This window comes from Stegostoma tigrinum, unplaced genomic scaffold, assembly GCF_030684315.1.
Source record: "Stegostoma tigrinum isolate sSteTig4 unplaced genomic scaffold, sSteTig4.hap1 scaffold_652, whole genome shotgun sequence".
Classification (NCBI taxonomy): Eukaryota; Metazoa; Chordata; class Chondrichthyes; order Orectolobiformes; family Stegostomatidae; genus Stegostoma; species Stegostoma tigrinum.
Genome location: NW_026728592.1, coordinates 5,001 through 15,000, shown reverse-complemented (window position 1 = coordinate 15,000; position 10,000 = coordinate 5,001). Strand labels below are relative to the sequence as shown.

At 60.2% G+C, this 10,000-nt stretch overlaps 1 protein-coding gene across 1 annotated transcript in view; it reads left to right on the top strand.

The window, feature by feature from the left end:
• The window catches only part of LOC125450058 (FYVE, RhoGEF and PH domain-containing protein 1), a gene marked incomplete at its 3' end in the record, with an annotated part of 32,866 nt that overhangs the window by 20,584 nt on the left and 2,282 nt on the right, over positions 1 to 10,000 (top strand). The window contains exon 2 of the mRNA XM_059644282.1: positions 1,111 to 1,260. Coding sequence (XP_059500265.1) covers positions 1,111 to 1,260 — 150 coding nt within the window. The remainder of the gene's footprint in view (positions 1 to 1,110; positions 1,261 to 10,000) is intronic.

Genomic DNA, 10,000 nt, shown 5'->3' with positions numbered 1-10,000 from the left:
ACCAAACTCTTTCCTGTCCTCTTGCTAACCGACCCCCCTTGCTGCCGGCTTTTCTCCAACATTCCTGCGGCTTTGACCTGTTTGTCAAGAGATACCATTATCAGCCTGGCTGGCAGGGGGCAGAGTTGCGGGGTACAGCCCTTGCAGGGCTGTCAAGGGTGTGTGGCGGGGTGTGGTGTCAGCGATTTATAACGATTCCGCGCTCCTTTGATGATTGCTCAGCGCGGCATGGTTCCCAGTGGATTGTCTCGGGAGACGGAGGGCTCGATCAATGGAGGTGATGCTATCCCAGCATTCCTGGAGGCTACGCAAGCCCTCTATCAGAGGCACTAGCTCATGGCTCCAACAGGGGGGTTTTCGCCACCCCTTTGGATGCTGGGATAGCTGTGCCACCATTCCTGCCACTCGTGCTTGATGGGGCAAGCAGGCTCTGTTGGACATTAGACACGGTCTTTTCCAATCTCCCTCTCCCACATGGAATGCCACGCACGGCTCTCCTCTCCCTATCCCACTGGGACTACGGTGCACAATTCCCATTTCCCTCTCCCACTGGGATTACCGTGCGCAGTTCCTGACTCCCTATCCCACTGGGAAAGCTGTGCGCAATTCTCATCTCCCAGTTCCCGGTCTCCGTGTTAAAGATTTGGCGGCACTGGAGAAGGCGCAGGAAAGATTGGCAAGGAAGATCCCAGGAATGAGAGGTTATAATGACAGGAGAAATATCAAACAGGCCTGAGGGCAGGGGCTATTGGGGGTCTCTTTATTCTTGCAATGTAGAGGAAGAGGGGGGCTCCGATCGAGGGATTTCAAACGACAGAGGACATTTCAACAGAGTCAATGGAGAGATGTTTCCATTTGAGGGGCAGATGGAAACCAGAACTAGGGAGAGGGCATCGATACCAGCCAGTGAGAAAAACACCACACCCTAACCGCCCACCCCCAAGAGGGAGCTCAAGAGGAATGTCTGCTCCTGTGGGGATGGGGTGGGGGGAGAATGAGGGACTTGTTCCAACAGTATGCCAATCCAACAGCCCTAACTCTCTGTCAGTGCCCGCTCCCTCAACACTGATCCTCCTTGAGCTAACCTCCTTGTTCTCTCCTCTCCCTCAGGATCACCGCAGTCCCAGCCTCTGGTCAGGAGTCTCTCCCTGGATCCTAACTCACACCTCGAAGGGCCTCAGGCCGAGCCTACCGGGTGTCCCAGAATCTCCGAGGAGATGCCAATGCCTTCCAAGAGACCGCCTGGCCTCAAACCTCAGGGTGAGTGATTTTCCTCAGCAATGAGCAGAATTGGCAGCAACACGAGTGATTTTCAAATCAGGGAGTCAAGATGAATTGATTGAAGATGCAGTGCTCAGCCCCCTCAGGGTAGGAAGCAACACACAGGGTCTGGGACGAAGTGCCACCCGTACTGCGCGCACACACACACATGCACGCACACGCACATGCAGACACACACACACACACACACACACACACACACACACTCTCACACTATCACACACTCACACACACACACAGACACACACACACACTATATCTGGCACCGCCTCCAGCCCGCTACACCCCCTCCCTATCTCCGTCTCCCCCTCCAGGCCCGTACACCCCCTCACAATCCCTGTCACACCCTCTAGCCTCCTACACCCCCTCCCTATCTCCGTCACCCCCACCAGGCCCCTACACCCCCTCACTAGCCCTGTCACCCCCTACAACCTCCTACACCCCCTCCCTATCTCTGTCACCCCCTCCAGCCTCCTACACCCCCTCCCTATCTCCGTCACCCCCACCAGGCCCCTACACCCCCTCACTAGCCCTGTCACCCCCTACAACCTCCTACACCCCCTCCCTATCTCCATCACCCCCTCCAGCCCCCTACACCCACTTCCTATCTCCGTCACCCCCTCCAGCCCCTACACCCCACCCTATCTCTGTCGCCCTGTACACCCCCTCCGCATTTCCGTCACCCACTCTGGCCCCCTACACCCCCTCTCGATCTCCGTCACCCCCTCCAGCCCCCTACACCCCCTCCCTATCTCCGTCACCCCCTCCAGCCCCCTACAACCCCTCCCTATCTCTGTCACCCCCTCCCTATTACTTTAAACCCCAAACTCTCTGACTAAGCCTGAATGGAGACACAGGATCAGATTCTGTCTGATTTGACTCTGGTTCTTTACCCCGTTCCCCCTCCATCCGTCTCCCCCTCTGGTTCTTTACCCGGTTCCCCCTCCATCCGTCTCCCGCCTCTGGTTCCTAACCCCGTTCCCCCTCCATCCGTCTCCCCCTCTGGTTCCTTTCCCCGTTCCCCCTCCATCCGTCTCCCCCTCTGGTTCCATACCCCGTTCCCTCTCCATCCGTCTCCCCCTCTGGTTCTTTACCCCGTTCCCCCTCCATCCGTCTCCCCCTCTGGTTCCTTACCCCGTTCCCCCTCCATCCGTCTCCCCCTCTGGTTCCATACCCCGTTCCCCCTCCATCCGTCTCCCCCTCTGGTTCTTTACCCCGTTCCCCCTCCATCCGTCTCCCCCTCTGGTTCCATACCCCATTCCCCCTCCATCCGTCTCCCTCTCTGGTTCCTTACCCCGTTCCCCCTCCATCCGTCTCCCCCTCTGGTTCCATACCCCATTCCCCCTCCATCCGTCTCCCCCTCTGGTTCCTTACCCCGTTCCCCCTCCATCCGTCTCCCCCTCTGGTTCCATACCCCGTTCCCCCTCCATCCGTCTCCCCCTCTGGTTCCTTACCCCGTTCCCCCTCCATCCGTCTCCCCCTCTGGTTCCTTACACCGTTCCCCCTCCATCCGTCTCCCCCTCTGGTTCCATACCCCGTTCCCCCTCCATCCGTCTCCCCCTCTGGTTCCATACCCCGTTCCCCCTCCATCCGTCTCCCCCTCTGGTTCCTTACCCCGTTCCCCCTCCATCCGTCTCCCCCTCTGGTTCCATACCCCGTTCCCCCTCCATCCGTCTCCCCCTCTGGTTCCTTACCCCGTTCCCCCTCCATCCGTCTCCCCCTCTGGTTCCATACCCCGTTCCCCCTCCATCCGTCTCCCCCTCTGGTTCCTTACCCCGTTCCCCCTCCATCCGTCTCCCCCTCTGGTTCCTTACCCCGTTCCCCCTCCATCCGTCTCCCCCTCTGGTTCCTTACCCCGTTCCCCCTCCATCCGTCTCCCCCTCTGGTTCCTTACCCCGTTCCCCCTCCATCCGTCTCCCCCTCTGGTTCCTTACCCCGTTCCCCCTCCATCCGTCTCCCCCTCTGGTTCTTTACCCTGTTCCCCCTCCATCCGTCTCCCCCTCTGGTTCCTTACCCCGTTCCCCCTCCATCCGTCTCCCCCTCTGGTTCCTTACCCCGTTCCCCCCTCCATCCGTCTCCCCCTCTGGTTCCTTACCCCGTTCCCCCCTCCATCCGTCTCCCCCTCTGGTTCCTTACCCCGTTCCCCCCTCCATCCGTCTCTCCCTCTGGTTCCTTACCCCGTTCCCCCTCCATCCGTCTCCCCCTCTGGTTCCTTACCCCGTTCCCCCTCCATCCGTCTCCCCCTCTGGTTCCTTACCCCGTTCCCCCTCCATCCGTCTCCGCCTCTGGTTCCGTACCCCGTTCCCCCTCCATCCGTCTCCCCCTCTGGTTCCTTACCCCGTTCCCCCTCCATCCGTCTCCCCCTCTGGTTCTTTACCCCGTTCCCCCTCCATCCGTCTCCCCCTCTGGTTCCTTATCCCGTTCCCCCCTCCATCCGTCTCCCCCTCTGGTTCCTTATCCCGTTCCCCCCTCCATCCGTCTCCCCCTCTGGTTCCATACCCCGTTCCCCCCTCCATCCGTCTCCCCCATTCCCCCTCCATCCGTCTCCCCCTCTGGTTCTTTACCCCGTTCCCCCTCCATCCGTCTCCCCCTCTGGTTCCTTATCCCGTTCCCCCCTCCATCCGTCTCCCCCTCTGGTTCCATACCCCGTTCCCCCTCCATCCGTCTCCCCCTCTGGTTCCATACCCCGCTCCCCCTCCATCCGTCTCCCCCTCTGGTTCTTTACCCCGTTCCCCCTCCATCCGTCTCCCCCTCTGGTTCCATACCCCGTTCCCCCTCCATCCGTCTCCCCCTCTGGTTCCTTACCCCGTTCCCCCTCCATCCGTCTCCCCCTCTGGTTCCTTACCCCGTTCCCCCTCCATCCGTCTCTCCCTCTGGTTCCTTACCCCGATCCCCCTCGATCCGTCTCCCCCTCTGGTTCCTTACCCCGTTCCCCCTCCATCCGTCTCCCCCTCTGGTTCCATACCCCGTTCCCCCTCCATCCGTCTCCCCCTCTGGTTCCTTACCCCGTTCCCCCTCCATCCGTCTCCCCCTCTGGTTCCTTACCCCGTTCCCCCCTCCATCCGTCTCCCCCTCTGGTTCTTTACCCCGTTCCCCCTCCATCCGTCTCCCCCTCTGGTTCTTTACCCTGTTCCCCCTCCATCTGTCTCCCGCCTCTGGTTCCTTACCCCGTTCCCCCTCCATCCGTCTCCCCCTCTGGTTCCTTACCCCGTTCCCCCTCCATCCGTCTCCCCCTCTGGTTCCTTACCCCGTTCCCCCTCCATCCGTCTCCCCCTCTGGTTCCATACCCCGTTCCCCCTCCATCCGCCTCCCCCTCTGGTTCTTTACCCCGTTCCCCCTCCATCCGTCTCCCCCTCTGGTTCCATACCCCGTTCCCCCTCCATCCGTCTCCCCCTCTGGTTCCTTACCCCGTTCCCCCTCCATCCGTCTCCCCCTCTGGTTCCTTACCCCGTTCCCCCTCCATCCGTCTCCCCCTCTGGTTCCATACCCCGTTCCCCCTCCATCCGTCTCCCCCTCTGGTTCCATACCCCGTTCCCCCTCCATCCGTCTCCCCCTCTGGTTCCATACCCCGTTCCCCCTCCATCCGTCTCCCCCTCTGGTTCCTTACCCCGTTCCCCCTCCATCCGTCTCCCGCTCTGGTTCCATACCCCGTTCCCCCTCCATCCGTCTCCCCCTCTGGTTCCTTACCCCGTTCCCCCTCCATCCGTCTCCCCCTCTGGTTCCTTACCCCGTTCCCCCTCCATCCGTCTCCCCCTCTGGTTCCTTACCCCGTTCCCCCCTCCATCCGTCTCCCCCTCTGGTTCCATACCCCGTTCCCCCTCCATCCGTCTCCCCCTCTGGTTCCATACCCCATTCCCCCTCCATCCGTCTCCCCCTCTGGTTCCTTACCCCGTACCCCCTCCATCCGTCTCCCCCTCTGGTTCTTTACCCTGTTCCCCCTCCATCCGTCTCCCCCTCTGGTTCCTTACCCCGTTCCCCCCTCCATCCGTCTCCCCCTCTGGTTCCTTACCCCGTTCCCCCCTCCATCCGTCTCCCCCTCTGGTTCCTTACCCCGTTCCCCCCTCCATCCGTCTCCCCCTCTGGTTCCTTACCCCGTTCCCCCCTCCATCCGTCTCCCCCTCTGGTTCCTTACCCCGTTCCCCCCTCCATCCGTCTCTCCCTCTGGTTCCTTACCCCGTTCCCCCTCCATCCGTCTCCCCCTCTGGTTCCTTACCCCGTTCCCCCCTCCATCCGTCTCCCCCTCTGGTTCCTTACCCCGTTCCCCCCTCCATCCGTCTCCCCCTCTGGTTCCTTACCCCGTTCCCCCTCCATCCGTCTCCCCCTCTGGTTCCGTACCCCGTTCCCCCTCCATCCGTCTCCCCCTCTGGTTCCTTACCCCGTTCCCCCTCCATCCGTCTCCCCCTCTGGTTCTTTACCCCGTTCCCCCTCCATCCGTCTCCCCCTCTGGTTCCTTATCCCGTTCCCCCCTCCATCCGTCTCCCCCTCTGGTTCCATACCCCGTTCCCCCTCCATCCGTCTCCCCCTCTGGTTCCATACCCCGCTCCCCCTCCATCCGTCTCCCCCTCTGGTTCTTTACCCCGTTCCCCCTCCATCCGTCTCCCCCTCTGGTTCCATACCCCGTTCCCCCTCCATCCGTCTCCCCCCGGTTCTTTACCCCATTCCCTCTCGATCCTTTTCCCACTTTAGTCACCCGCTCCCTACCTCGATCAGGACTATGTTTTACAAGGATATTGATTGAGGGGAGGGTTTGGAGGAGAGGGTTACACAGAGAAAGATAGAGAGAGCGAGAGAAAGAAACAGAGCGAGAGAGACAATTGTGTCTCAGTGGAAGAGAGAGGTCAGAGAGAGATAACCAGAGAAAGAGGTGATGAAAATAGTGAAGCTGGGGAAGAGAGACAGTAAAAGAGAGAGAGAAATTGGAATCACGGGCGCGGAGAGGAATGGGGAAAAGAGACCGCGATACGCTGCGGGAATGCAAGAAAGTGTGTGTCTGTGTGTGTCTGTGTGTGTGTGTGTGTGAGTCTGTGTCTGTGTGTGTGTGTGTGTGTGTGTGTGTGTGTGTGTGTGCCCGTGTGGGAGGGAGAGTGTGAGTCTGTGTGTGTGCGGGAGGGAGAGTGTGAGTCTGTGTGTGTGTGCGGGAGGGAGAGTGTGAGTCTGTGTGTGTGGGAGGGAGAGTGTGAGTCTGTGTGTGTGTGGGAGGGAGAGTGTGAGTCTGTGTGTGTGTGCGGGAGGGAGAGTGTGAGTCTGTGTGTGTGGGAGGGAGAGTGTGAGTCTGTGTGTGCGGGAGGGAGAGTGTGAGTCTGTGTGTGTGCCCGTGTGGGAGGGAGAGTGTGAGTCTGTGTGTGTGTGGGAGGGAGAGTGTGAGTCTCTGTGTGTGCCCGTGTGTGAGGGAGAGTGTGAGTCTGTGTGTGTGCGGGAGGGAGAGTGTGAGTCTGTGTGTGTGTGGGAGGGAGAGTGTGAGTCTGTGTGTGTGTGGGAGGGAGAGTGTGAGTCTGTGTGTGTGCGGGAGGGAGAGTGTGAGTCTGTGTGTGTGCCCGTGTGGGAGGGAGAGTGTGAGTCTGTGTGTGTGTGGGAGGGAGAGTGTGAGTCTGTGTGTGTGCCCGTGTGGGAGGGAGAGTGTGAGTCTGTGTGTGTGTGGGAGGGAGAGTGTGAGTCTGTGTGTGTGTGGGAGGGAGAGTGTGAGTCTGTGTGTGTGTGGGAGGGAGAGTGTGAGTCTGTGTGTGTGGGAGGGAGAGTGTGAGTCTGTGTGTGTGTGGGAGGGAGAGTGTGAGTCTGTGTGTGTGCGGGAGGGAGAGTGTGAGTCTGTGTGTGTGTGGGAGGGAGAGTGTGAGTCTGTGTGTGTGCCCGTGTGGGAGGGAGAGTGTGAGTCTGTGTGTGTGTGGGAGGGAGAGTGTGAGTCTGTGTGTGTGTGGGAGGGAGAGTGTGAGTCTGTGTGTGTGCGGGAGGGAGAGTGTGAGTCTGTGTGTGTGCCCGTGTGGGAGGGAGAGTGTGAGTCTGTGTGTGTGTGTGAGGGAGAGTGTGAGTCTGTGTGTGTGCGGGAGGGAGAGTGTGAGTCTCTGTGTGTGTGTGCGGGAGGGAGAGTGTGAGTCTGTGTGTGTGCGGGAGGGAGAGTGTGAGTCTCTGTGTGTGTGTGCGGGAGGGAGAGTGTGAGTCTGTGTGTGTGTGTGAGGGAGAGTGTGAGTCTGTGTGTGTGCCCGTGTGGGAGGGAGAGTGTGAGTCTGTGTGTGTGCGGGAGGGAGAGTGTGAGTCTGTGTGTGTGTGCGGGAGGGAGAGTGTGAGTCTGTGTGTGTGTGCGGGAGGGAGAGTGTGAGTCTGTGTGTGTGTGCGGGAGGGAGAGTGTGAGTCTCTGTGTGTGTGTGGGAGGGAGAGTGTGAGTCTGTGTGTGTGTGTGAGGGAGAGTGTGAGTCTGTGTGTGTGCGGGAGGGAGAGTGTGAGTCTGTGTGTGTGCCCGTGTGGGAGGGAGAGTGTGAGTCTGTGTGTGTGTGAGTGAGGGAGAGTGTGAGTCTGTGTGTGTGCGGGAGGGAGAGTGTGAGTCTGTGTGTGTGTGCGGGAGGGAGAGTGTGAGTCTGTGTGTGCAGGAGGGAGAGTGTGAGTCTGTGTGTGTGCCCGTGTGGGAGGGAGAGTGTGAGTCTGTGTGTGTGTGTGGGAGGGAGAGTGTGAGTCTGTGTGTGTGCGGGAGGGAGAGTGTGAGTCTGTGTGTGTGTGGGAGGGAGAGTGTGAGTCTGTGTGTGTGTGGGAGGGAGAGTGTGAGTCTGTGTGTGTGCCCGGGCGGGAGGGAGAGTGTGAGTCTGTGTGTGTGCGGGAGGGAGAGTGTGAGTCTGTGTGTGTGTGGGAGGGAGAGTGTGAGTCTGTGTGTGTGTTGGAGGGAGAGTGTGAGTCTGTGCCCGTGTGGGAGGGAGAGTGTGAGTCTGTGTGTGTGTGGGAGGGAGAGTGTGAGTCTCTGTGTGTGTGGGAGGGAGAGTGTGAGTCTGTGTGTGTGTGGGAGGGAGAGTGTGAGTCTGTGTGTGTGCCCGTGTGGGAGGGAGAGTGTGAGTCTGTGTGTGCCCGTGTGGGAGGGAGAGTGTGAGTCTGTGTGTGTGTGGGAGGGAGAGTGTGAGTCTGTGTGTGTGTGGGAGGGAGTGTGAGTCTGTGTGTGTGCGGGAGGGAGAGTGTGAGTCTGTGTGTGTGTGTGAGGGAGAGTGTGAGTCTGTGTGTGTGCGGGAGGGAGAGTGTGAGTCTGTGTGTGTGCCCGTGTGGGAGGGAGAGTGTGAGTCTGTGTGTGTGCGGGAGGGAGAGTGTGAGTCTGTGTGTGCCCGTGTGGGAGGGAGAGTGTGAGTCTCTGTGTGTGTGCGGGAGGGAGAGTGTGAGTCTGTGTGTGTGCCCGTGTGGGAGGGAGAGTGTGAGTCTGTGTGTGTGTGGGAGGGAGAGTGTGAGACTGTGTGTGCCCGTGTGGGAGGGAGAGTGTGAGTCTGTGTGTGTGTGGGAGGGAGAGTGTGAGTCTGTGTGTGTGGGAGGGAGAGTGTGAGTCTGTGTGTGTGGGAGGGAGAGTGTGAGTCTGTGTGTGTGCGGGAGGGAGAGTGTGAGTCTGTGTGTGTGTGGGAGGGAGTGTGAGTCTGTGTGTGTGTGGGAGGGAGAGTGTGAGTCTGTGTGTGTGCGGGAGGGAGAGTGTGAGTCTGTGTGTGTGTGTGAAGGAGAGTGTGAGTCTGTGTGTGTGCGCGAGGGAGAGTTTGAGTCTGTGTGTGTGCCCGTGTGGGAGGGAGAGTGTGAGTCTGTGTGTGTGCGGGAGGGAGAGTGTGAGTCTGTGTGTGCCCGTGTGGGAGGGAGAGTGTGAGTCTCTGTGTGTGTGCGGGAGGGAGAGTCTGTGTCTGTGTGTGTGCCCCTGTTGGAGGGAGAGTGTGAGTCTGTGCCCGTGTGGGAGGGAGAGTGTGAGTCCGTGTGTGTGTGGGAGGGAGAGTGTGAGTCTGTGTGTGTGCCCAGGCGGGAGGGAGAGTGTGAGTCTGTGTGTGTGTGTGTGAGGGAGAGTGTGAGTCTGTGTGTGTGCCCGTGTGGGAGGGAGAGTGTGAGTCTCTGTGTGTGTGCGGGAGGGAGAGTGTGAGTCTGTGTGTGTGTGGGAGGGAGAGTGTGAGTCTGTTTGTGTGCCCGTGTGGGAGGGAGAGTGTGAGTCTCTGTGTGTGTGCGGGAGGGAGAGTGTGAGTCTGTGTGTGTGTGGGAGGGAGAGTGTGAGTCTGTGTGTGTGCCCGTGTGGGAGGGAGAGTGTGAGTCTGTGTGCGTGTGTGAGGGAGAGTGTGAGTCTGTGTGTGTGTGGGAGGGAGAGTGTGAGTCTGTGTGTGCCCGTGTGGGAGGGAGAGTGTGTGTCTGTGTGTGTGTGTGAGGGAGAGTGTGAGTCTGAGTGTGTGTGGGAGGGAGAGTGTGAGTCTGAGTGTGTGCGGGAGGGAGAGTGTGAGTCTGAGTATGTGCCCGTGTGGGAGGGAGAGTGTGTGTCTGTGTGTGTGTGTGAGGGAGAGTGTGAGTCTGTGTGTGTGCCCGTGTTGGAGGGAGAGCGTGAGTCTGTGTGTGTGTGGGAGGGAGAGTGTGAGTCTGAGTGTGTGCCCGGGCGGGAGGGAGAGTGTGAGTCTGTGTGTGTGCGGGAGGGAGAGTGTGAGTCTGTGTGTGTGCCCGGGCGGGAGGGAGAGTGTGAGTCTGTGTGTGTGCCCGGGCGGGAGGGAGAGTGTGAGTCTGAGTGTGTGCCCGGGCGGGAGGG